At 48.7% G+C, this 25889-nt stretch overlaps 2 protein-coding genes across 2 annotated transcripts; both read left to right on the top strand.

Annotated features, from left to right (window-relative positions):
* Positions 1-2221: 2221 nt before the first annotated feature.
* On the top strand, positions 2222-7840 carry MRPS26 (mitochondrial ribosomal protein S26). Its single transcript, XM_069548140.1, has 4 exons — positions 2222-5779; positions 5874-6020; positions 6108-6231; positions 7610-7840. The coding sequence occupies exons 1-4, from the start codon at positions 5568-5570 to the stop codon at positions 7742-7744; spliced, it is 618 nt and encodes a 205-aa protein (XP_069404241.1). The 5' UTR covers positions 2222-5567; the 3' UTR covers positions 7745-7840.
* A 13883-nt stretch (positions 7841-21723) lies between these two features.
* Positions 21724-23697, top strand: OXT (oxytocin/neurophysin I prepropeptide). The gene is made up of 3 exons (XM_069548879.1): positions 21724-22934; positions 23246-23447; positions 23538-23697. The coding sequence occupies exons 1-3, from the start codon at positions 22815-22817 to the stop codon at positions 23591-23593; spliced, it is 378 nt and encodes a 125-aa protein (XP_069404980.1). The 5' UTR covers positions 21724-22814; the 3' UTR covers positions 23594-23697.
* Positions 23698-25889: the final 2192 nt, after the last annotated feature.

Here is a 25889-nt window from a genome sequence, read left to right as displayed (position 1 = left end):
TGCTTCATGTAAAAGTATACAAAGGTCTTAGGGGTTTTACATCATCTTCTGGCCATGAGGCCTGCTGACATTTTATGGCCCTTTCTGATAATGGTCAGTCAACCAGAAAACTTTTTTTTTTCCAGGGGTGATTTTTTCTTAAACTAGGCGCCACCCTCCAAAGGTACCAGATGAAGTTGCATTCCTATAGGGTGAGGGTGCAAGGGGTTATAATCAAGAAAAGGAATTTACTTAGCCTAAGGTTTAACATGATTAATATCAAAGGTTAATACTTGTTTCTCCTATATGCTAGTTATATTCATTATAAGGGCAGGGAATATGGAGATTTAGCAGCAAATATTTGCCCAACAAATGAAAAACCCTTTACCAGTATAATTTCTAATCAACCCACTATACTATACTAATAATTTTCTAACTTCTCAAAAGAATCTGTACATAGAAAGTTTAAAGCATCTCGTGCCTCTCATGGTTGGGAGGCTGTAAACAATCACATGTGGCCGGACGAACCTGCTCCAGCAGGCTAGAGAACCTTCAGAGGAGTTTGTAAGTTGAAACACTCTTATCACGCCCAGGAATTTTTATTAACTGGAGCTGCAAGTTAACTCCTTCTCCGAGAGAGGTGGGGGGCGGGGTGGTCAGCCCCCCGTAAAGTCAGAAGTATCAGTGAAAGGATAAAACAGTAAAGTAGGCACTCTGGTTTTGGGGGTAGATGCTCGGGAACAGGGGGTCTCCTGAAGCTCGATCTCGCCTTTGCGTAATCCCGAGCCTCCTTCCTTATGACCTTTGCCACGGGCAGAGTTCCTCACGCTGGCTCCTGGCACACTCCATTCCTCTTTTAAAATGAACACCAGGGCCTTTGAATAAAACATTTTGTAATCCCATACCAGAATTAAGCTAGTTTACTGAACTTAGTCATTTTCACTAAACCCACAAAGCAAATGTTTCCAATCCCAAAGAAAGGCAATGCCAAAGATGGTTTGAACTACCATACAATTGCACTCATCTCACACACTAGCACGGAGAAGGCAATGGCAACCCACTCCAGTATTCTTGCCTGGAGAATCCAGGGACAGAGGAGCCTGTTGGGCTGCCGTCTGTGGGGTCTCACAGAGTCAGACATGACATGCGACTTAGCAGCAGCAGCAGCAACACATGCCAGCAAAGTAATGCTCAAAATTCTCCAAACTAGGCCTCAGCAGTACATGAACCTAGAACTTCCAGATGTTCAAGCTGGATTTAGAAAAGGCAGAGGAACTAGAGATCCAATTGCCAACATCCATTGGATCATAGAAAAAGCAAGAGTTCCAGAAAAACATCTGCTTTATTGACTATGCCAAAGCCTTTGACTGTGGATCCCAACAAACTGGAAAATTCTTCAAGAGATGGGAATACCAGACTACCTTACCTGCCTCCTGAGAAATCTGTATGCAGGTCAAGAAGCAACAGTTAGAACTGGACATGGAACAACAGACTGGTTCCAAATTGGGAAAGGAGTATGTCAAGGCTGTATATTGTCACCCGGCTTATTTAACATATGCAGAGTACATCATGGGAAATGCCAGGCTGGATGAAGCACAAGCTGGAATCAAGATTGCTGGGAGAAATATCAATAACCTCAGATATGCAGATGACACCACCCTTATGGCAGAAAGCAAAAAGGAACTAAAGAGCCTCTTGATGAAAGTGAAAGAAAAGAGTGAAAACGCTGGTTTAAAACTCAACATTCAAAAAACTTAAGATCATGGCATCTGGTCACTTTATGGCAAATAGAAGGGGAAACAATGGAAACGGTGACAGACTTCATTTTCTTGGGCTCCAGAATCACGTCAGATGGTGACTGAAGCCATGAAGTTAAAAAACACTTGCTCCTTGGAAGAAAAGCTATGACAAACCTAGACAACATATTATAAAGTAGAGACATTACTTTGCCGACAAAGGTCCATGTAGTCAAAGCTATGGTTTTTCCAGTAGTCATGTATGGATATAAGAGTTGGACCGTAAAGAAAGCTGAACACTGAAGAATCGATGCTTTTGAACTGTGGTGCTAGAGAAAAGACTTGAGAGTCCCTTGGACTGCGAGGAGATCAAACCAATCAATCCTAAAGGAAATCAGTCCTGAATATTCACTGGAAGGAGTGATGCTGAAGCTAAAACTCCAATACTGTGGCCACCTGATGTGAAGAGCTGATTCACTGGAAAAGACCCTGATGCTGGGAAAGATTGAAGGCGGGAGGAGAAGGGGACGACAGAGAATGAGATGGTTGGATGGCATCACCGACTCAACGGATATGAGTTTGAGCAGGCTCTGGGAGTTGGTGGACAGGGAACCCTCATGGGGTCACAGAGTCGGACAGGCCTGAGCGACTGAACTGTACAAAGCAAATGTTATCCTAAAAGTTTCTTGGTTAACCAATACATAAAGGGAAAAAAATCTGTTTCCCAAACAATTTAACTTATTATACAGTCCAAATACTCATTTCTGGTAAATAAATCAGTTCAGAAATTTACTCGTGCCCTCCTGCCTGGGCAGCAGAAGTCTAGGTACTCATGATGTCATCTCCCCCTCTTTGCCACAAGATTTGATGCACCTGCTCTCCTGATGACTGGCCACTGTGAATGCCCAGCCTGACCCTACCCTTGCACTTGCTGTTCAAATTGCTGTCCAACGAGAGAGAGGCTATTAACCCCATAAACTGGCCTCTGCCCCTCAGAGGCTGGTGGCTGGCGGCAGAAAGCTGAGCTGACGCAAACTAAGGCGGAAGCCTGTTTCTAGCATTCCAGGGCAGCTGTGCCCAATTCCATGAAATGGTCCTGGGTTGAGCACAGGATGAGAGAGGCAGAATTATTCCTACCACCTGCAGATAGACCCACAAAGGCCGCATTGCCCCTTTAACTGGGCCCCCTATCGGGGGCCTGCTTGGAGAAGAGGCCATCTGTGGGAAAGCTATGCCCCATCCAAAGCTCCTTTTACTGGAGTGACCCGGCCCTGGTGTCTAGGTGTGAGGAGGACTATCCCACCCAACCCATTTTACAGGTGAGCAAACAAGCCCTCAGGAAGGGTGGTCATAGATCTCCCCAGACTTGTTAACAAGTTGCTGGGCCCCTCCCTCTTTGGCCCCCAACCTTTCTACCAGGGAAAGCCCTGAGCTAGGTGGGATTCAGGGAGACCCCAGGAGTCGCCTCTCTCAGGGTCACCTTTGGTGTGTCAGAGAGGGCTGTGAAAGGTCTCTAGATCTAAGGGCAGGAGCTTGAGAAAGCAGCCAGGGAAGTGGATAGAGACCTCACAGGCACAAGCCAGGCTGAAGAAGGAGTCCAGTGATTTCAGATCCCTGGGAAGATGGGAGGAGAAGGCATCTGATGACCCCGGGACCAGCAGCTAGGAAAGGAAGCTAGGACCCCGGGGCCAGCAGCTAGGAAGGAAAGAGGATTGGTGGCAAGCTGTCCCCCACCAAGATGTCGTTGGAGCCTGTGGCCTCAGAGCAGGGGGTGGAACCACCTGCTTAATTAATCTCAGGGCTGCCTGGCTAGGTTCTGCTGCTGCCTGGAAGAGCCACCTGCAAGAAGCCACTTGGCCCACAGCCCTCCCCCAGCGAGTGAAGAGCCACTCTCCCCCAGGCTGAGGCTTGTCCAGATGCAGCTCTCTTCTAGGTGCATGGCATGCTGCTCCTCTTCCCCTTCCCAAGCCTCTCTACCCCGGCACGTGCCCAGAAAAGCCCCCTTTCCTTCATCTCTTGCCAGCAACACAAGGCCTGTGCCCACTGCCCCTGGCGTGGCAGGGACAAAGGGTAGAAGCCCTTGGCCCTGTATCCACACACCCATTTCACATCCCCAATTGCCATGGAAGGAAGAGAGAGCAACTCACAAGGAAAAGGGTCTCCCAGCATGGGGGGGCGGGTAGCCCAAGTGCCTCCACACTGCTGCCTGTCTCTTGGACATCTCCCCTACACCCTCTCTAATCTCATTTCTAGGATCCCTGAGGAAAGACAAGGTAGGCCTGCCGTACTGGGGAGGGCCCTCAGCTGGCAAAGTTGGGAGCCTCTGTGCCTCAGGGGCTCTGGGAGGGAGGTGGCTTGTTGTGAGGAGCCCTCAGAGTCCAGACCCCTGTAGTCCTGGGATAAGAAGCAATAACAGGATGAGAGGAGAACATTAGTCAACAATAAGTCTGCCCTAGAAGTGCACGTTGTCCAAGGGGATCCTGGAGGAAGAGGAAGGGGGTTTGTCTGGGAGTGTCAGACTCCAGTGCTGTCCACTGTCTATGGGAGCAGCCCTGCTATGGCCAGCTTTGGGCTAGGCCTTCTGCTTCTGCTGCTGCTGCTGCTGACCACCCACCCTGGACCCTCAAAGGCTCAGCACTGGTCCTACAGCTGATACCCTGGAGGAAAACGAGCCTCCAGCTTACCCCGGGACCCTCAGCATCCTCCTAGGCCCCCAGGTAGGTGAAGAATCTCCCCAGCCTAAGTGGAAAGAAGAAGGTGCTGGTTGGGGTTCTTCCCCCTACCTCAAGCTTTGGGTGGGGGTGGGGGAAGGCAGGCTACAGCCTCAGTTTCCTTGTAAGAAAAGGTTCTGGGAACTGCAGCTCAAAGCCCAGGCCAAATTGCCCATACCCTCCCAAGTGATGCTCTGGCTTGGCCTGAGGACAGTGTGCCCTGGAAGAGCAGGACCATGACCCGGTGGTTCCTCCGTGGGAAGCAGCACCTGGTGCAGACACTGCTGGTAAGTAAAGTGGAAGGCCCCCACCCTTGGCCACTACAGGGCCAGCTAAGAACTGAGGTGGTCGGGGGATGATACACCACTGAGATGCCTCCTGGTACAGCTAGCTGTGGGCGCCGTTATCTGATACTCCAGAATTCTTGACAATTTATATATACTAACAATTTATGATGATATGACAGCAACAATTTATGATGAGATGCCCCGTGTCCCTGCTGTTGGGCTTCCCTGATAGCTCAGATGGTAAAGAATCCGTACGCTCAATGAGCTAGAAAACCCGCACGCTGAATCCTCTAAGAGGCAAGGGGCAACGACAGGACGTGGGAGTCGCAAAACTAGCGGTTGGCCGATCCTGCGCAGAGAAGCCAAGCTGGGAGGGGAAAGAGAGAGGGAATAGAAACAGGAGGGGCGGAGAAGAGGGGGTGGGTAAAGCCACAGTTCGGCGGTCAGGTGACCAGAACGTCCACTGGAATGACCGCCGCCTTCTGCAGACTGGACCCCGAGCGCCACGCCCCGCCGCCCTACAATAAAGGTGTGAGACTCCTAAAGTTCTTGAATCGAGTTCTCTTTTTTCTCCTCTTCCTCTCACCCCTGCTGACACTTCTCTCTCTTTGTCTCCTCTCTCCCTCATCCCTACTCCCTGCATGGGAACTGGAGGGATGCGAGTGGCGGACACGCGGGCGGGAGCCGACCCAGCGGAGGACAATAGCCAGGTTCCGGGCCGGGGGGCGGAAGCAAAACTGCAGGCTCCACAGGGTGGGGACGGGAGCTCGCGGACTACACGTCCCGTGGTGCCCCGCGGCAACTTCCGGGCCCCATGATGCGCTGCGGAGTGCCGGAGGCGGGGCCGTCTCGCCATGCTGCGCGCGCTGAGCACCCTGGGCGCGCGGCCCTTGGGCCGCCCCCCTGCCCAGTTTCTGCTGCTCGCGCGCGGCCGAAAAACCCGCCACGATCCGCCGGCCAAGTCCAAGATCGGGCGCGTGGCGACCCCGCCCGCCGTGGATCCTGCGGAATTATTCGTGCTGACGGAGCGTTACCGGCAGTACCGCCAGACGGTGCGCGCCCTCAGGTATGTGTGATGGATGGGGAGGCGGCGCCCTCTGGCGTGTGTGTCAGGGCGGGCAGTTGAAAACTGTGCCGACCCTGGGCGTGTTTCCGTCCAGAAAGGAGTTCGTGACCGAGGTACGCAGGAAGGTGCATGAGGCCCGAGCCGGTGTCCTGGCAGAGCGCAAGGCGCTGCAGGATGCCGCTGAGCACCGCGAGCTGATGGCCTGGAACAAGGCAGAGAACCAGCGGCTGCATGAGCTGCGGTGAGTGGGGCAGGAGGCGGGGCGGGGCCGCCTGACCGACCCCGAGACACCCAGCCACGCTCAGTCTGGGCCTCTCGCCCCTCCCAGGATGGCCAGGCTGCGGCAGGAGGCGCGGGAGCAGGAGCGGCGGCAAGCGGAGGAGGCGGCTCGGGAAGCCCGAGAGGCGGAGGCCTGGGCCCAGCTCAAGAAGCGGGAAGTGCTGCAGCTGCAGGTGGGCCGCGGCTCCAGAGGGTGGGGCTGCTAGACCAGCGCGCGGTGAGCGGGGGCGGGAGATGCAACTGCGTGCAGAGGGAAGAGAGTAGCCTTGAGTCTTGAGAGGGGGCTCGCAGGTGAGGGTTTGGGAGAGGAGGCGTGCAGCGAGAGCGCCTGTCAAGTTGCCACTGCAGTGTTCACGTGGCTAGACGGTGTCTATGAGACGGCCTCCGCGTTTCCCTAGGAGTTTATACTTTGTCCTGAAGGTGAGAAAGTCACCGAAGCTTAAACGTTTTGGCGTGAGATAGCAGGTGTGAGACTTAAAAGCAGCGAGGCCAACTAGCAGTGATCCAGAGAGAATGGATGAGGCTTGATAGAGGGAGAAGGACGATTTGAGAGAGACTGAGATACCTAGACAACTCTGAGAGACTGATTCCGCCCAGAGAAGTGTCAAAGCTGGTGTGCCTGGGTTTTGGCCTAAGTGTTCAGGGAATGATTGTCTTAAAACAAGGTGACAAATCTGCCTAACGTTCCTCCACTGGAAGATCAGCGGGGCGCTCAGGCTCCAGACCTAGGCTCCACACATCTTTCCCGCGCGGGAGCGCTGGAGCCCCTCCCTCAGTGGGCTAAAAGCCGGCAGGCTTGTTCTGGGGGCTCCCATTCAGCTGAATTTCTCTTTTCCAATTCAGTTCAGTCGCTCAGTCATGTCCAACTCTTTGCAACCCTATCGACTGCAGTACGCCAAGCTTCCCTGTCCATCACTAACTCCTGGAGCTTACTCAAACTCATGTCCATAGAGTCGGTGATGCCATCCAACCATCTCATCCTCTGTCATCCTCCTGTCTTCGATTTTTCCCAGCATCAGGGTCTTTTCATAGGAGTCAGTTCTTTGCATCAGGTGGCCACAGTATTGGAGTTTCAGCTTCAGCATCACTCCTTCCAATGAATATTAAGGACTGATTTCCTTTAGGATGGACTTGTTGGCTCTCCTTGCTGTCGAAGGGACTCTCAAGAGTCTTCTCCAATGCCACAGTTCAGAAGCATCAATTCTTTGGAGCTCAGCTTTCTTTATAGTCCAACTCTCACATCCATATATGACTACTAGAAAAACCGTAGCTTTGACTGACAGACCTTTGCTGGCAAAGTAATGTCTCTGCTTTTTAATATGCTGTTTAGGTTGGTCATAACTTTTCTTCCAAGGAGCAAGTGTCTTTTAATTTCATGGCTGCAGCCACCATCTGCAGTGATTTTGGAGCCCAAAATAATAAAGTCTGTCACTGTTTCCCCATCTATTTGCCGTGAAGTGATGGGACCAGATGCCATGATCATCGTTTCTGAATGTTGAGTTTTAAGACAACTTATTCACTCTTCTCTTTCACTTTCATCTTTTCCAATAGGAGGATGCAAAAGACTTCATCACCCGAGAGAATCTGGAGGCGCGGGTGGAAGAAGCTCTGGACTCCCCCAAGAGCTACAATTGGGCCATCACCAGAGAGGGGCTGGTGGTCAAGCCACAGCACAAGGGCTCCTGAGGTCCCAGTGAGGACAGTACCCACCCAGGGACCATGGAAGTAAAGGGGTTAGGCCTGATATGAAATAAAGCAGTTGGTGTTTCTGATGAAGGAAAAGGTTCTGCCTGTCCCAGTGCAAGCTTCACTCTGGGGCCTCAGCTCCTGCCGCTTGGTCAGAAGCTCCACACGCAGCACTGTATTCTGCACCCATGTGCAACTCTCAGTGAAGCACCAGACCTGAGAAGCTTCTGTCTCACAGAGAAGCTTAGTCCCCTCAACAGCCAGGTTGTCTCCTGAGTATCCTCAGGATCAGTGGTTGGCATATTGCAGTCCTTGGACAAAATCTGGCCTATTGCTTCTTTTTGCGGATAAAATATATTGAAACACAGGGACTTCCCTGGTGGTCCAGTGGTTAAGAATCTGCCTTCCAATGCAGAGGATGCAAGTTCAATCCCTGGTTGAGGAACTAAGATCCCACATGCTCAGGGCAACTGAGCCCCCGCGCTGGGACTACTTAAGCCCCTGCATTCTAGAGGTCACATGCTGCAACTGGAAAGTGTACTCCACAACCAAAGATCCTTCCTGCTGTAATGAAGAGAGTATATTGGAACACAGCCACACCTGTTCATTGACTGCTTTCATACTACAATGGCAGAAATGAATAGGTGCAACAGAGACCTTATGACTTGCAAAGTCTAAAATGTTGTTATGATTTTTTAATTGAAATATCATTGATTTATCTGTTAGTTTCAGGTGTACAGCAAGGTGATGCAGTTATACATATATATATATATATATACATATACACACACACACACACACACATCTTTTAGGTTCCTTTCTACCATAGGTTATTACAACATAATGAATATAGTTCCCTGTACTATACAGTGGCTCCTTGTTATCTATTTTATGTATAGTAGTGTGTATGTTTTAATCCCAAGCTCCTAATTTACCTCCCCTCCCCCGCATTATATGATTTTTTTTCCTGTATGTCAAGCTTCCCCTACCAGGGATTGAAGCCATGCCGCCTGCAGTGGAAGCTTGGAGTCTTACCCACTGGGCACCTGGGGGGTCTTCTATGACTACAGAAGTTTGCTGACCCCTTATACAGGCTTTCAGGCTCCAGTCAGGCATCACCCAGTAACTGAGACAAAGCAACCACTGACCGAAGACCTGCTCCTGCTTGATGCTGAATTGTGCTGGCCAGGGAGTGATGTGCCCAAGAGAAGACAAGAAGACCCCATTTATCAAGTACCTGGAGCAAACGAATACTTGTGATTAAAGTTCACAAGGTTGAATAAGTGGGCGTGTAGGTCCACGGCCCTTACTCAGATGCAGGCCCTCAAAGAACATCCAGGATGAGGAAGAGAAATATTTCTCTGAACCAGAGCTTCTGTCCCTTTGCCACCATTCACTAAATACCACCAGAGGGAAAAAACAATCTTTCCCTAACTCCCTTTGAGGGAAAGTGGGTAATCACTCACGTTCGGGTAGGGCAGCAGCTAATAGAGGTATAGGCAGAGGACCTAGGACTCAGTCCCCATCAGGGCACTGCACCGTTGAGGGCAATGGCCTCCCTCAGGCTGATCAATAGCTCTTCTCTTCCTGGGCACTGAGCCCAGGCACAGCATGGTGGGGCCCTGGATTTCAGGTGCTCAGTGCAATTTCTAGGGTGAGGGCTGATGGGCACACGTTGTGGACCAAGATTGTGCCCACAGCCTTGAACTTTGAGGAAACCTTTGGTATACTTTCACTTGGGACATTGAGCCTGTTGGGGGAAGTTCAGTTTCATTTTGGACAAGTCCCTGGTCCTCTATCAGGACCCAGACAAGCCGTCTGTCTGCAGGTATAGGAGAGTGTCATACCTTCTTGAATCTGACTTTAGGCCATTTTTCCTTTACTAGTGTCCTGCGTATAGGGCTGTAATTCCTTATTATTCACTGCTGATGTCAGCATGTCATGCAAAGCTACCTGTAAACCAACCTTGAACATTTTCTTCTCCACCCACAGCCATCTCATTGGTTTAGGTACAAACAGGCAGTTTAGTCGGAGAAGGAAATGGCAACCCACTCCAGTGTTCTTGCCTGGAGAATCCCAGGGATGCGGGAGCCTGGTGGGCTGCCGTCTCGGGCCGTGCAGAGTCGGACACGACTGAAGCGACTGAGCAGTAGCAGCTAGGTGCACGGGTAAGCTGTCACATCACACCCAGTCCACGTTGCAGATATATGTGTCCCACGAAAATGCCTAATCACCAGTAGAATCCTGATAGGTAACCATGGTCTCCGATTCTTGACCTCAAGTTGCGGATTCAGTTTGTATGTGCCACAGACAATGTGAACTTGTATCACGTAGAGAACCTCTTGTTTGCGGCCCCACTTGTGAGTAGTAGATTCGAGGGCTACCCAATAAATGCATCTGAAGCACAATACCCAAATGTAAATGCTTTCACCAAGATTTGAAGAGGTCTACAATGCAGTGTAGAGAGGGTAGGGGACGAGTAGAACCTGTGTTTGACTTGGGAGGGGTATGCTGACCCCCAGAGCTTTGCTGAGTGAGCAGTTTTTCCCCAGGCGGTCTGGTGGTTAGAACTTTGCTGTGGCCTGGGCTCAATCCCGGGTCGAGGTGATACACCGCTGCCAGGGTGGTATCCTACTACTGTATTGCTGGCAGTAATCCAAGTGGACAGAAAAAGAATGAACTTGCCACATGAGTGGGTGCCAGATGCCTCCTAATACTGTTCCATTAAGGAGACCACCTAGGCCTGAGTAAGCCTAACGCCATTCCCCCATATTTTTCCAGAATACACAAGATTTTCTCTGTATCACACACTATCAGTATTCCCAGAAATCTTTGGGAAAGTTCCCCCTGAACTTAACCCTATGATTATTTCCCCAACAAATACTGAAGTGAAATGGATACCTAGGATCCAAGCCTAGCTGATTGCTGAAATCCAAATAGGAAATCAAAAGGGATATTTGCAACCCCGAATCTTGAGACAAGCAGGCATTTCTCTTGAGGGGTGCTTTGATGACTGTTTCCTCAGTGCAGGTAAGTGCACATAAGCTATAAATGTGAACATCCATATTAAAAAACAGCATTGTCAGGATAAATTGGAAGTGCAGTTTACAAGGCCTTGAGATGAAGAACCTGTAAGGAGGAACAGCATCCTGCCACAGGGCCCACCTAAGTGACATGAGGAAGGGCAGGGCTGCATAATCTCCGCCCTCAGCAGTACTGTGCAGCGACTGTGCATCACTGACACTCAGTAACCTTCCACTGTTCTTTGGCATTTTCCCCTCACTGAGGGAAATGTCATATTCATGCTCTTCTTTTCTTTTTTTAAATTCTGGCTACTGGAGGAGAAGATGGTCTGAGTGGGGCTTTGTGTCTGAGGTGTAAACGTCAACCTTGGCTACTGCACCTTTGCCTGTCAATGCCAGAGCCGGGCCTGCACGAGCATGCCCAGCTGGTGCTGCTGCTGGAACTGCAGTCCTGTGCAGGAAGGAATGCAGGAGCCACACTTGGCCACCTCCACTGCTGCTGCAGCTGCCCAGAGTGCCAGAAGCGGAGGAGAAATGTGCATTTGCCCTTTCTCTGTCCTTAGATCTTGTCAGTGACTCCCGTGTTATTGCCATAATGGAAGCCAGCTGTCAAGGAAAGCTGGGAAATACGTGCAGGCCTCCAGCCTCCTGTGGAACTGAAAGCTATGGACGAGTAACTGGTGTGTGCGTGCTCTGTCACTAAGTAATGTCTGATTCTTTGTGATCCCATTAAGTGTAGCCCACCAGGCTCCTCTGGCCATGGGATTTCCCAAGCAAGAATACTGAAGAGGGTTGCCATTTCCTTCTCCAGGGGATCTTACCAACCCAGGGATCAAACCCAAGTCTCCTGCATTGGCAGGTGGATTCTTTAGCACTGAGCCACTAATTACTAGAAAAATGCAATCAAAATTATGATGAGGGATCACCTCATACTGATCAGAACAGCCATCATCAAAAGGTCTACAAATAAGTCACTTGGCTCATAGTAGGCCTTCAATAAATCATTATTCCCTCACATTTAAAAAATCTACAAATAATAAATGTTGGAGAGAGTGTGGAGAAAAGGAAACCCCTCCACCCCTACACTGTTGGTGGGAATATAAGTTAGTGCAGCCACTATGGAGAACAGTATGGAGTTTCCTTCAAAAAAAAATACTAAAAACAGAGTCGCCGTATGATCTCACTCCTGGGCATATATCCAGAAGAGAGGAAAACTCTAATTAGAAAAGATACACACACCCCACAGCGCTATTCACAGCGCTATTTACAATCGCCAAGACATGAGCAACCTAAGTGTCCATCGACAGATGAATGGATAAAGAAGATATATACATATATATATATATATATGGTGTCTGTGTGTTAGTGGCTCAGTTGTGTCCAATTCTTTGTGACCTCATGGACTGTGGCCTGCCAGGCTCCTCCATCCATGGAATTTTCCAGGCAAGAATACTGGAGTGGGTTGCCATTTCCTTCTCCAGGGGATATTCCTGACCCAGGGATCAAACCTGGGTCTCTCACATTGTGGGCAGACTCTTTATAGACTGAGCCAGGGATGTCATATATATATATGGCTTCCATTATATATATAATAATATCTATATATGGCTTCCAATATAGATATTGCGTTATATATAATGGAATATTACTCAGCCACAAAAAAAAGAATGAAATAATGCCATTTGCAGAAATACGGATGGACCTAGATATTATCATCCTAAGTGAAGTAAGTCAGACAAATACAAATATTAATTACATGTGGAATCAAAAAAAAATGATACAAATGAACTTATTTACAAAACAGACCCAGACATAGAAAGCAATCTTATGATTACCAATGGAGAAAGATTGGGGAAGGAATAAATTGAGAGTATGGGATAAGCAAATACACACACACCCTTCAGTTGTGTCCGACTCTTTGTGACCCCATGGACTGCAACCCACCAGGCTCCTCCATCCATGGGATTTTCCAGGCAAGAGTACTGGAGTGGGGTGCCCTTGCCTTCTCTGAAATACACACTACTATATATATAAAGCAGATAACCAACAAAGATCCATATAGCACAGGGAACTATATTCAGTATCTTGTAAAAACCTATAATGAAAAAGAATACAGGACTTCCATGGTGGTTCAGTGGTTAAGAATCCACCGACCAGTGCAAGGGACAAGGGTTTGACCCTGGTGCAAGAAGATTCCACATGCCTCGGGGCAACTAAACCTGTGTGCCACAACAGCCCACATGCTGTAACTACTGAAAACCACGTGTCTAGAGCCCATGTTCTGCAACAAGAGAAGCCACCACAATGAGAAACCCATGACTGCAACTAGAGAGTAACACCCACTCGCTGTAACTCCAGAAAGCCTGCATGCAGCAACAAAGATCCGGCACAGCCAAAAATATACATAATGTTATATATATATATATAAAGATATATATTTAAATATACAAATATATATATATTTATAGTTGGCCTTCCCTGGTGGCTCAGTTGATAAAGAATCCACCTGCAATGCAGGAGACCCAGGTTGATCCCTGGGTTGGGAAGATCCCCTGGAGAAGGAAATGGCAACTGATTCCAGTATTCTTGCCTGGAAAATCCCATGGACAGAGGAGCCTGGCAGGCTACAGTCCATGGGGTCACAGAGAGTTGCACATGACTGAGCGTCTGAGCACATTATACATATGCAAAGAACAAAGTTTTGATCCCTGGTCCAGGAAGATTCCACATACCACAGGACAACTAAGCCTATGTGCCGCAACTGCTGAGCCCACACGCTGATTTGGATGTATATATCTGAATCACTTTGCTGTATACCTAAAACTAGCATAACACTATAAATCAATTATATGCTTCAATAAAAATAAATAAAAAGTATATAGCCAATAACAGCAAATTGCTAGTATTTCAGTAACTTCCTGACCTGGCAAAATTTAAGGTTTTGCTTTTGGATGATTTTTGCAAGTAGACTGCTCCAGAAGACTAATCTGGGGATGACTTGAGCTAATTGGGTCACACCTTGTGGCTTTCTGGACACTTTTGTGAATTTATTAGAGAAATAAAAAATCTCCAAGAGATATGAGAGTGTTTGCATGATTGCCTCCCTCACTGCTTCAATCCAGAAATCGATATGAATAAATTAAAACTAGAGATACACCGTGAGAGGCTACATAGCTTAGTGGTAATGAACCTGGTGCAGTCGGCCTGGATTTGAGCCCAGCTCCCCTTCTTACTACTTTGAGTGTTTTGAGGAACATTTCTTAGTCTCTCTATTCTTCAGTTTCCTAAAAGTAAAGTAGAAGTAATACTGATACCTATAAGATTGTTGTGAAAAAATGAGACATTCATGTAAAGCTAAGTTCAGTGCTTGGGGCTTGGTGCTCAATACATGTTAAATGCTATTTTTAGTGAAACTAGAGAATGACCTCAAACTCATACCATGAACTAAAATAATATGGTGATTCCTCAAAAGAATTATATGCCAAATACAGTCAAACTGAGAATCAGTTGCTGGAGGAAACTCAGATCCACTCTGCAGCTGCCCATGTGGCCAGCAGAGGGCAGCCTCACCAAGACAGTGACAGGGCCTTCAAAAGTTGGTAAATTTGACTACATTTTTTACAGAGAAATGACAGAAGGAAGGGTATCAGAACCATAGGTAGCTGTTCTCTCAGTTTGTTTCCTCTAATATCACTCTGTTTCTTAAATCAGTTGCTTTCTGTGCATTTGCGTTCTGCCTCTATCTCTCACTTGAAAGTAAGTTGCAGCCATCATAACTCTTCATCTCTAAACACTTACACATATATGGTTTCAGAATAAGGTCATTTTCCAAAATGACTATGACATTATCTACCCAAGAAGTCAACTCTCCATTTCCCCCTCTTTCCAGCCTCTGGCAACTATCATTCTACTTTATGTCTCTAAATTTGACTATTCTATGTAGCTCATATAAGTGAATTCATACAAACTCATATAGTATTTGTCTTTTTGTGACTGGCTTATTCACTTAGCATGATGTCTTCAAAGTTTATCCATTTACATCACATATCATAATTTCCTTTCTTTCTTTTTTTTTTTTTGGCCGCGCTGTGGCATGGGGTCTTAGTTCCCTGACCAGGGATCAAACCTAGGCCCTGGCAATAACAGTGCTGAGTTTTAACCTTTGGACCACCAGGGAATTCCCTCCTACCTTTAAAGTGAAATTTGCACTGAGCATTGAAATACGTGGTATTCCTTTGCATGTATATACCATATTTTGTTTACCCATTCATCCAGCGGTTGCTTCCAATTTTTTGGCTATTGTGAATAAAACGTTGATATGGATATGGGTATGCAAATATCTCTCCAACATCAAGCTTTCAATTGTTTGGGATATATACCCTAAAGTAGAATTGCTGGATTATATGAGAATTTTATTTTTCAATTTCTTGAGGATTCAACATACTGTTTTCCACGGCAGCTGTACCATTTTACAGACCCACCAACAGTGCAGAAAAGTTCATTTACCTACATCTTTGCTAACACTTGTTATTTCCTGTTTTTGTTTTTGCTTGTTTGGTTGGTTTTGATAGACATCTTGAGGTAAGAGATAGATGGGCTCCAGGCTGGAAATGTACCATCAGTCATCCTCCTCTTTCTGCAGTGGATTACAGCTTCCTTTGCCCTCCTTCATTTTGTACTCCAAACTTGGCTGTTAGTCCAGGTATACTTGAATTCCTAATTACTCTTCCCCCAGGTCAGATAAGGCTCTGATAAAGTAGTTTCCCTTGAGGGCAGGCTTTTGTTACAGACAGTGCTCTGAGTGTATTTCAAAATGGTTACCCAATTTTTCTCCAATCTTCACCATGATAATGGATGGAAGAACTCACAAAACTCTAAGGGCCTTCTGTAAATCTTGTCCTGAGGCAGGAGGTAGACTCCTCCACCCCCCTGCCCCCACCCCCACCACCGCCATGGGTAAAGTGATTGGAGATTCATTCCCTGTGGACCAAAATTCAAAGAGGAGAATCAGTTCAGTTCGGTTCAGTTGCTCAGTCGTGTCTGACTCTTTGCCTCCCCATGGACTGCAGCACGCCAGGCCTCCCTGTCCAAGACCAACTCCCGGAGTTCACTCAAACTCATGTCCATTGAGTCAGTGATGCCATCCAACCATCTCATCCTCTGTCGTCCCCTTCTCCTCCTGCCTTCAATCTTTCCCAGCATGAGGGTCTTTTCCAATGAGTCAGTTCTTCTCATCAGGTGGCCAAAGTATTGGAGTTTCAGCTTCAGCATCAGTCCTTCCAATGAATATTCGGGACTGATTTCCCTTAGGATGGACTGGATTGGTCTCCTTGCGGTGTGCGGGCTTCTCATTGCCATCGCTTCTCTTGTTGTGGAGCACAGGCTCTAGGCACGTGGGCTTCAGTAGTTAGGATGCACGGGCTTACTTGTTCCAAGGCAAGTGGAATCTTCCGGGACCAGGGATTGAAACTTTGTCCCTTGCGTTAGCAGATGAATTCTTAAGACACTGTGCTGTCAGGCGAGTCTATGCTCCTTGGTTCTGTCTTGTCACAACAAAGATTTGGAGTGACGGACATTAAAGCCCTCGGCGCATCACAGCTCTCGGGTCTTGGACAGACCGTATTATAGCTCTTAGACAAATCAGGGTTACAGCTCTATTTTACTTAGAAAATAGCAAGAAAATCCATCCTCAAGGGGTGAGGGCATGCCGACCCAAAGATGAGAAGACAGTGGGGGAGCGCGCCAGCGTGAGAGAGAGAGAGAGGGCGCGGGCGCTTTGGCTCCTCTTTTTATATGTTTTCTTTCCTCCCCCTGGGCCCGCCCTGTGTAAACTGGGCTAGCCAGGAGTGCTGTTTGCTCCACCTGGGGTCCTCACTCAGGTGCTCAGACCTTCCTTTGACCTTCCTTTGTTCTATTTTTGCGAGCTTTTCCCTTCCTTGTCTTTTAGCCACCGCCATTCTGGACTCCTGTTTCCTATTCTAACTAAGGCAAGTGGAGTCTCCCTGGACCAGGGATTGAAACTTTGTGCCTTGCATTGGCCGATGGATTCTTTATCCACTGTGCCACCAGGGAAGTCTGATTTTAGTTTTTTTAATATTGAGTTTCAAGCCAGCTTTTTCACTCCCCTCTTTCACCCTGAAGAGTCTCTTTAGTTCCTCTTCACTTGCTGCCATTCAAGTGGTATCATCTGCCTATCTGAACTTGTTGATATTTCTCCTGGCATTCTTGATTTCAGTTGTGATTCATCCAGTCTGGCATTTCACATAATGTACTCTGCATATAAGTTAAATAAGCTGGGTGACAATACACAACCGTATCATACTCCTTTCCCAATTTTGAACCAGTCTATTGTTCCATGTCTGGTTCTAACTGTTGCTTCTTGTCCGTGAACTGATGAATGGATAAACAAAATGTGGTTCATCTATGGACTACTCCTCAATAATACAGAGGAACAAACCACTGACACACACAGTCATTTGGATGGGCCTCAACAGCACAATGGCAAGTTAAAGAAGCAAGACACAAAAGATTACATACTGTATATGGTTAAATTTATAAGAACTTTCTAGAAAAGTTGAATCTATGTTAGTAGTTTCCTGGGGCTGAGGGTAGGAACAGGGAGTGATGGCAAACAGGTATGAAGGACTTCTTCCTAGAATGGAAGCATTCTAAAATTGGATTGAGGCGATGGTTGCATAACTGTTTACTGTAATAAAAATCATCAAATGCTGCTGTTACAATGGGTGAATTTTATGTTGTATAAATTATGTTGTTGTTTTTGTTTAGTTGCTAAGTCGTGTCTGACTATTTTGTGACCCCATGGACTGTAACCAGCCAGGTTCCTCTGTCCATGACATTTTCCACGCAACAGTACTGAGTGTCTTGTCATTTCCTTCTCCAGGGGATCTTCCCAACCCAAGGACTGAACCCACATCTCCTACATTGGAAGGAGGATTCTTTACCACTGAGCCATCAAGGAAGCCCTGTATAAATTATACTTTATTGAAGTTGTTTAAATAAAGAAGTTCAACTTTCAAGTCAGGAAGCATTTGCACATCTGATCGTTTCCTCCTCTTTGTGATCCTGTCTTCATACTCTTGTTTTCTCCTACCTTACTTGGGGTTCAAATCACTCCCCCTAAGCCATCTCACTCAAGTCTGTGCCTTTAAATATTGCTACTGATGATTTCCAAATTTACATATCTGCAGCCCAGTCCTCTCTTCTAAACTCCAGATTCTAAAACCCGGATGCCTGCTCAGTCTCCTTGGGTGTGTGATGAGCATCTGTTAGTCCACACTAAGCTTCATCCTTCCCACTGCTTGACTCCTCTTTTCCTATCCCACTCATATCCAACCCATCAGCAAACCTCAGTTGGTACTTTCTTTTAAATATATCCAGAATTGGGTCACTTCTACCCCCACGCACCCTACCACCTTGGTCCAGCCCACCATCATCCCTTGCACGGATTGCTGCAGGAGCCTCCTCTTTCCTGCTTCCACCTTTTCCCCAGTCTTTTTGCAACACGATATCCAAATTTGTGCTATTAACATGTAAGCTGGATCACATAACACCTCTTCACATCACTCCACTTCTCAGAACCCTCTCTGGTTTCCCATTTCATTTGGTCCTATGTGACCCAGGCCCATGTGACCATTCCGACCTCAAGACTCAGTCACTCCACTCCAGTCCCACTGGCCTTCTTGCTGTTCCTTGAACGTGTCAGACATTCCACCTCAGTTCTTTTGCACTTGCTCTTTTCCCTGCCTACATAAGTCTCCCTCCAAAAGAAAGTGACAGGTCCGACATAAGAATTCTGAAATGGCCCTGGGATTCCCATCCCTGGTACGCCTATGTGTGTGTGCACGCACGCTAAGTCACCTCAGTCATGTCCGACTCTTTGTGACCCATGGACTGTAACCCACCAGGCTCCTCTGTCCTTGGGATTCTCCAGGCAAGAATACTGGAATGGGTTACCATGCCCTCCCCCAGGGGATCTTCCCGACCCAGGGATGGAACCCTAGTCTCTCACGTCTCCTGCATTGACAGATGGGTTCTTTACCACTAGCGCCACCTAGGAAGCCCCAAGTATCCACACCTTTGCATAATCCCCTCCTGTTGCATGCAGGTAGGACCTGTAACTTTCTTCTAACCCATAGAAGAATACAGTAAAAGTGTTGGGAAGTCACTCTGATGATTACACTATAAGCTAAATATGAAAGGATTTTGCAGATGTAATTATGGGCCCAATTATCCAAGTTCAGTTCAGTTCAGTCGCTCAGTCGTGTCCAACTCTTTGCGATCCCATGAATCACAGTACAACGCCAGGACTTCCTGTCCATCACCAACTCCCAGAGTTCACTCAGACTCATGTCCATCAAGTCCGAGATGCCATCCAGCCATCTCATTCTCTGTCGTCCCCTTCTCCTCCTGCCCCCAATCCCTCCCAGCATCAGAGTCTTTTCCAATGAGTCAACTCTTCGCATGAGGTGGCCAAAGTACCAGAGTTTCAGCTTTAGCATCATTCCTTCCAAAAAACACCCAGGACTGATCTCCTTCAGAATGGACTGGTTGGATCTCCTTGCAGTCCAAGGGACTCTCAAGAGTCTTCTCCAACGCCACAGTTCAAAAGCATCAATTCTTTGGTGCTCAGCTTTCTTCACAGTCCAACTCTCACATCCATACATGACTACTGGAAAAACCATAGCCTTGACTAGACGGACCTTTGTTGGCAAAGTAATGTCTCTGCTTTTCAACATGCTGTCTAGGTTGGTCATAACTTTTCTTCCAAGGAGTAAATGTCTTTTAATTTCATGGCTGCAGTCACCATCTGCAGTGATTTGGGAGCCCCCCAAAATAAAGTCTGACACTGTTTCCACTGTTTCCCCACCTATTTCCCATAAAGTGTTGGGACTGGATGCCATGATCTTCATTTTCTGAATGTTGAGCTTTAAGCCAACTTTTTCACTCTCCTCTTTCACTTTCATCAAGAGGCTTTTTAGTTCCTCTTCACTTTCTGCCATAAGGGTGGTGTCATCTGCATATCTGAGGTTATTGATATTTCTCCCGGCAATCTTGATTGCAGCTTGTGTTTCTTCCAGCCCAGCGTTTCTCATGATGTACTCTGCATAGAAGTTAAATAAACAGGGTGACAATATACAGCCTTGACGTACTCCTTTTCCTATTTGGAACCAGTCTGTTGTTCCATGTCCAGTTCTAACTGTTGCTTCCTGACCTGCATACAGATTTCTCAAGAGGCAGGTTAGGTGGTCTGGGATTCCCATCTCTCTCAGAATTTTCCATAGTTTATTGTGATCCACACAGTCAAAGGCTTTGGCATAGTCAATAAAGCAGAAATAGATGTTTTTCTGGAATTCTCTTGCTTTTTCCATGATCCAGTGGATGTTGGCAATTTGATCTCTGGTTCCTCTGCCTTTTCTAAAACCAGCTTGAACATCTGGAAGTTCACGGTTCATGTATTGCTGAAGCCTGGCTTGGAGAATTTTGAGCATTACTTTACTAGCATGTGAGATGAGTGCAATTGTGCGGTAGTTTGGATAATTTGGTAATTATCCAAATTAATCACTTTGATTTTGAGTTCAAAGGTGATCCTGCGGCTGGCTTTATCAGGTGAGACCTTTAAAAAGAAGGTTGCTTGCACTTAGAGACTTGAAGCACCAAAGACCTTCTTTCTGTTGCTGGCCTTGAAGATGCAAATCACATGAGTTCTACAGCTGTAAGCATTGCATTATGTCAACAATATCCCAGACTCCAGAAGGGAATGCAGCCTGGCTGACACCTTGACAGTAGCCCTGTGACCCAGAAGGCCCAGCTGAGCAGTGCCCAAACCCACAGAAACTGTAGGATAATAAGTGGACACTGTTTTAAGCTACTAAATTTGCGGTCATTTGGGACTTAGCGATAGAAAACCAGGCCACCCTCAGATATCCATGTGGCTTCTTTTTCGTCTCCTTCAAATGTCAAGATGTCACCTTCACAAACAGGCTTAGGCTGAAGACTTCAGGAAAACTGTGATTTGCCTCTGGCTTTCCTCCACAGCACTTACTTACCACCCCTAACCTACTGAAATATGTTTATTGCCTCTCCTCTTCCACTAGGATATAAGCCCCTGAGGGCTGGGATTTGTGTCTGTTTGGTTCACTGGTATTTCCAAGCATCTGTCCTGGGACCTGGTGCATCTTCAGATGACAGTTATTGAACAGATGAAGGAACGCCAGCCCTCTGGGGGCCATGAGGCCGAAGTAATCTCTGTGCATTTGTTAACTTGGGTGAGGTCAGCATCCCCACAGGGCAGGCGGGAGGACTTTCTGGGGCTGCCTCCAGGGTCGAGCCCTTGGCCTTCTAGACCAGCCATGCCAATGAACTGATTTGTGTGAGAAACAAGATCAGCTGCTGACTGATAGTCCAGGCCAGCTTGACCTGCTCAGCTTGGCAGCCTCAGCACCCTCCTCTAAGAGGGTCAGCAAGAGTGCAGAGGAGGCTGCCTCTCTTCCACGAGTGCCAATGATCTCATCTTTTCCTCTTGCACATTGAAGTCCCCAGAGAGCAGAGTGAAATGAAGTCTAACATGCAAGACGCTTATTACCCCTGGAGAAGGAAATGGCAACCTGCTACAGTATTCTTGCCTGGAAAATTCCATAGCCGGAGGAGCCTGGTGGGCTACAGTCCATGGAGTCTCAAAAAGTCGGACATGACTGAGCAACTAACATACATGCTTATTACCAAGGGTCCTTGGGACCCACACCTGTGAGAGGGACGGGCTGGAAACAGAGCTAGACAGAGAGAAAACTTCCATGCAGGCCTCAGTTGACCCCACAAGGATGTCCTAAGCTGAAACAGCCCTTCAGAGTTGTCCAGCATTGGGCCAAAATGGACCAGTCATTGAATATGGGCCGCCGGAGAATGGTGTGACCACGACCTTGGATGAGGCAGCTGTCTGTAGCAGAGGCAGGCCTTGGATGGGCTGTCAGCCAAAGGCTATCTGCTCACCACTCTCCCAGAAGCTGGTGCATTTCTTGAAGGAGGATCCATGCTGAACCTCCCTGTTCATGGCAACACTGACCAACACTCCACTGAGGTAGTCTCTCTTTCTTTTAATTATTTTCATTTTAAGATACTGTACATTAAAAATGCAAAAAAATCAAACAAAAGACATGAAATTAGAAAAGGAACCAGCTATATTTATGATCAGGTATCAAAATATCAAAACGTTTGAGATACAGTCACAAATGTGCTGCTTTATTTAGCTAACAAGATCTAGTGGCAGGACGGTCCAATAATCCATAATTTCACAGTGATAGTGAGCCTGATGTTTAGAGACATTTGCAGTAGCTGTTGTAATGCAATAGGAGGAGATCAGCCATTTCAGTTTGTGATGAAGTCACAGGTATTGCAAATTCCACTGTGGTTTGTTGCCTACCTTATAGTTGAAGGAAAGGCTGAATTTCACTTAGAAGAGAGAAAATAAAATCTTTTCATATCCAAGAGCCTCCTCCAGGTAAATGGATGTTGGTGTAGGGAGCCGGGCTGGGGTTCCATGAAATCAGATTTCAGGAAGAGAACTTGCTTGCAGAGGGGAGCTAGGGGGTGTGTGTGGTTGGCCAAGAGGGCAGATGGGGGAGTCCTAAACCAATCTCTTCTCGCCTGGAGGGCCCGAGTGTTCATCCTGACCCGTCACCCCAAAGGAATGAGAGAGTCCTCGGTTGGGCCGCAGCCCCCATACTCCCTGTCCCACCGTAGGACCCAGGCCACCGCACAGGCTCCCTGCCCAGAGCTGCTTGCTTCCCCTAGCGGCGCTCGCTATCATCTCCCGTAACATTAGCCATTAGCAGACATAACCTTGACCCGGCACAGCCCCTGCAAATGAGGGGGCGCGCCGGGGGCGCAGGGCCTGATCCGCAGCGGCGCGCTGTGACCAGTCATGCGGCTGCCCTCTTAGACACCGTTCCGCCCACGCGGCCGCCGGGCTTAAAAGGCCAGACCCGAGAGACGGCCGCAGTCCCCGGCCCGGAGCCCAGCGCGTCTGCACCATGGCAGGTTCCAGCCTCGCCTGCTGCCTGCTCGGCCTCCTGGCGTTGACCTCCGCCTGCTACATTCAGAACTGCCCCCTGGGCGGCAAGCGTGCGGTGCTGGACCTCGACGTGCGCACGGTGAGCGCCCCGCCCTCGTCCCGTGGCTCTCGGGGCTGGCAGGCCCGCTGCCACAGGGTCGCCCCCGCCGCCCCCTTTCCCGCCCTGACCGCGTACCGGCCCCACCTAGCCTGGGAATCGAGGGAGCGGAGGAGCTTTTGACTGCCCTCCTTGGACCAATTCTGGGCCCAAAGAGAGCCGGGGAGACCCGCCATCTCCCGCGCCCCTCCGGCCGCCCTCGCCCGCCCGGCTCAGCCCCCCACCCCACAGGGTCTCCCTCCCTCCCCGGCCGGTCCCCTCCCGGCCCCGGCTCATCCCCGCCCTCCCGCCAGTGTCTCCCCTGCGGCCCCGGGGGCAAAGGCCGCTGCTTCGGGCCCAGCATCTGCTGCGGGGACGAGCTGGGCTGCTTCGTGGGCACGGCCGAGGCGCTGCGCTGCCAAGAGGAGAACTACCTGCCGTCGCCCTGCCAGTCCGGCCAGAAGCCCTGCGGGAGCGGGGGCCGCTGCGCCGCCGCCGGGATCTGCTGCAGCCCGGGTGAGTCGGGCAGGGGCCGAGACGGGGCCGGGGCTCCGGAACCAGGCGGGCCGGGCCAGGGTGGCCCTGACTCGGCGTCTCTCTGTGCAGACGGCTGCCACGCGGATCCCGCCTGCGACCCCGAGGCCGCCTTCTCCCAGCACTGAGACCGGCCGGCCCCTGACACCATCGGAGCGCAGCCCTCACTCCCTCTGTAATCATCCCCAGGAATTATGACAATGAAATAAAGCCTTTTTTTCCCCTCCAACAAGCCTCGTGTCTGAGTGTCAGAACGGGGAGGGAAGGGCTTTGGGGGAATCCAAGATCCTCGGCTCTCGGCGCTTCAAACGGAAGTAGAGCCGCGGTCCAGGGCGCCATCCTACAGGGGTGGATGGAAGAAGGGGTGGAGGTACCACACGGCGGGCTCCCAGGCAGATGGAAATAGCCCCCAGTTTCCAACTCCAAACAGGCTGGACATAGGAGGAACTTGGTGGCTCAGACGGTAAAGAGTTTGCCTGCAGTGCGAGAGACCCGAGTTCGATCCCTGGGTTGGGAAGACACCCTAGAGAAGCGGCAACCCACTCCAGTATTCTGGCTTGGAAAATCCCATGGACGGAGGAGCCTGGCTGGCTACCGTCCATGGGGGTCGCAAAGCGTCGGACACGACTCAGCGACTTCACTTTCTTTCACTTTCTGAGGTCTAAAGGGAGAGTTGGGCAGACAATGACAAGGGTCTGACAGGGGACCAGAGGAAGCGCTGGCGGTCAGTCGGGGAGAGTGAGACTTCTTGACACCTGGAAGTAGGCTTGAGCCACCCTAGAGGGCTGTCCTGGGGCGGGGCGGGGCGGGGCGGGGCCGGGGCGGGCTGGGGCGGGACCGGGGCGGGGCGGGGCAGGGCAGGGGGAGGAGCTTGGCGGGGGCCGCTGAAGGGCTCTCCAGTCTTCAAGGAGCTGGCCTTTCAGGCCGCAGGAGGCAGCCGGTACCCTCAGAAGGGGTGGTGGTGAAGAGGGGCTGGGCTGGAAGACCCGGGTCCCCAGTGTTGTGAGGAAGCCAGGAGCCCTGCTCCTGCGTGTGCAGTAAAGGAACGTGACAGCACTGGGGACCCTGCACGACAGGGGTTCCTGAGAGCCCATAGCCACAGAAAGGACAACAAAAGCAGAAGACACGAACGGAGGGATGCTTGCATCCTGTGCTTTCCATCTGTTCCTGGATTGAAGACCATTTTGGAGAATCTATAAAAGCCTAACCTCTCTCCCCCTTCACTTACTCCTGCTATGGGACCAACGATTTCAGAGGTTGCACACCCACTCCAAATAAAACAGGAGCCTGTCTCACTCTGTTCAGTTCAGTTCCGTTCCGTTCCGTTCAGTAGTTCAGTCGTGTCCACTCTTTGCAGCCCCATGGACTGCAACATGCCGGGCTTCCCTGTCCATCACCAACTCCCAGAACTTGCTCAAACTCATGTCCATCAAGTCAATGAGGCCATCTCATCCTCTGTTGTCCCACCTTCAATCTTTCCCAGCATCAGGATCTTTTATTTCAAATCCTAGCAGTAATACAGAGAAAAGGAAAGTAATTTAGTACAAAAGAACATTATTCTAATATGTAGCTAAACAGATCAGTCTACACTGGGTGACATACACACAGTAAGGTCATCTCATGGTTATGCCTTCTTATAACAAATGCAGTAAAAAGAGATTGGAAGCCATTCTCTACAAGACGTTCAGGAAAATAAGATGGCTGAAGCACTGTGAAAATCAATATTCCCTTTTGTACCTTAAAAAAAGATGGACTCAAATATCAGTGAATCACTCACACAGAATGTATTCATGGGACACCTGGGGAAATTTGAACAGTGCCTGAATATTTGATAATAATGTATATTATTGAATTTGGGCTTGGGGCCTGCATGTGTGTGACTATAGTCTATGGTCATATCTTAAAGAAAAGTCCCTCTCTGGAAGCAACCTAAATGTCTATCAACAGAGGAAAGGATAAAGAAGATATGATACATATATGCAATGGAATATTACTCAGCTATTAAAGAATAATGAAATTGTGCCATTCGCAACAACATGGATGGACCTAGAGCTTGTCATACTGAGTGAAGTCAGTCAGACAGAGAAAAACAAATATTGTATTGTATCATGTATATGTGGAATCTAGAGAATGATACAGATGAATATATTTGCAAGCAGAAATAGAGACAGAGACACAGATAACAAATGTATGGACACCAAAGGGGAAATGGTGGGGAGATGAGTTAGGAGATTGGGATTGCCATATGCACACTACTATGTATAAAATAGATAACTAACGAGAGCCCACTGTATGGCACGGGGCACTCTACTCAGTGCTCTGTGGTGAGCTAAATGGGAAGGAAATCCAAAAAGAAAGGGCTGTATGTATACATATAGCTGGCTTACTTTGCTGTACAGCAGAAACTAACACTACATTGTAAAG

Source organism: Ovis canadensis, chromosome 13 (genome assembly GCF_042477335.2).
Source record: "Ovis canadensis isolate MfBH-ARS-UI-01 breed Bighorn chromosome 13, ARS-UI_OviCan_v2, whole genome shotgun sequence".
Lineage (NCBI taxonomy): Eukaryota > Metazoa > Chordata > Mammalia > Artiodactyla > Bovidae > Ovis > Ovis canadensis.
The sequence above is the reverse complement of the archived record's forward strand: the minus strand, read 5'-3'. Positions and strand labels throughout refer to the sequence as shown.

What these genes read in the sequence shown, in the direction of transcription:
- MRPS26 (XM_069548140.1), top strand. Translation starts at nt 5,568, where the DNA reads ATGCTGCGCGCGCTGAGCACCCTGGGCGCGCGGCCCTTGGGCCGCCCC. An exon ending in CAGACGGTGCGCGCCCTCAG is followed by an intron (nt 5,780 to 5,873) that starts GTATGTGTGATG and finishes GTTTCCGTCCAG; the next exon opens with AAAGGAGTTCGTGACCGAGG. An exon ending in CAGCGGCTGCATGAGCTGCG is followed by an intron (nt 6,021 to 6,107) that starts GTGAGTGGGGCA and finishes CGCCCCTCCCAG; the next exon opens with GATGGCCAGGCTGCGGCAGG.
- OXT (XM_069548879.1), top strand. Translation starts at nt 22,815, where the DNA reads ATGGCAGGTTCCAGCCTCGCCTGCTGCCTGCTCGGCCTCCTGGCGTTG. An exon ending in TGGACCTCGACGTGCGCACG is followed by an intron (nt 22,935 to 23,245) that starts GTGAGCGCCCCG and finishes CCCTCCCGCCAG; the next exon opens with TGTCTCCCCTGCGGCCCCGG. An exon ending in CGGGATCTGCTGCAGCCCGG is followed by an intron (nt 23,448 to 23,537) that starts GTGAGTCGGGCA and finishes CTCTCTGTGCAG; the next exon opens with ACGGCTGCCACGCGGATCCC.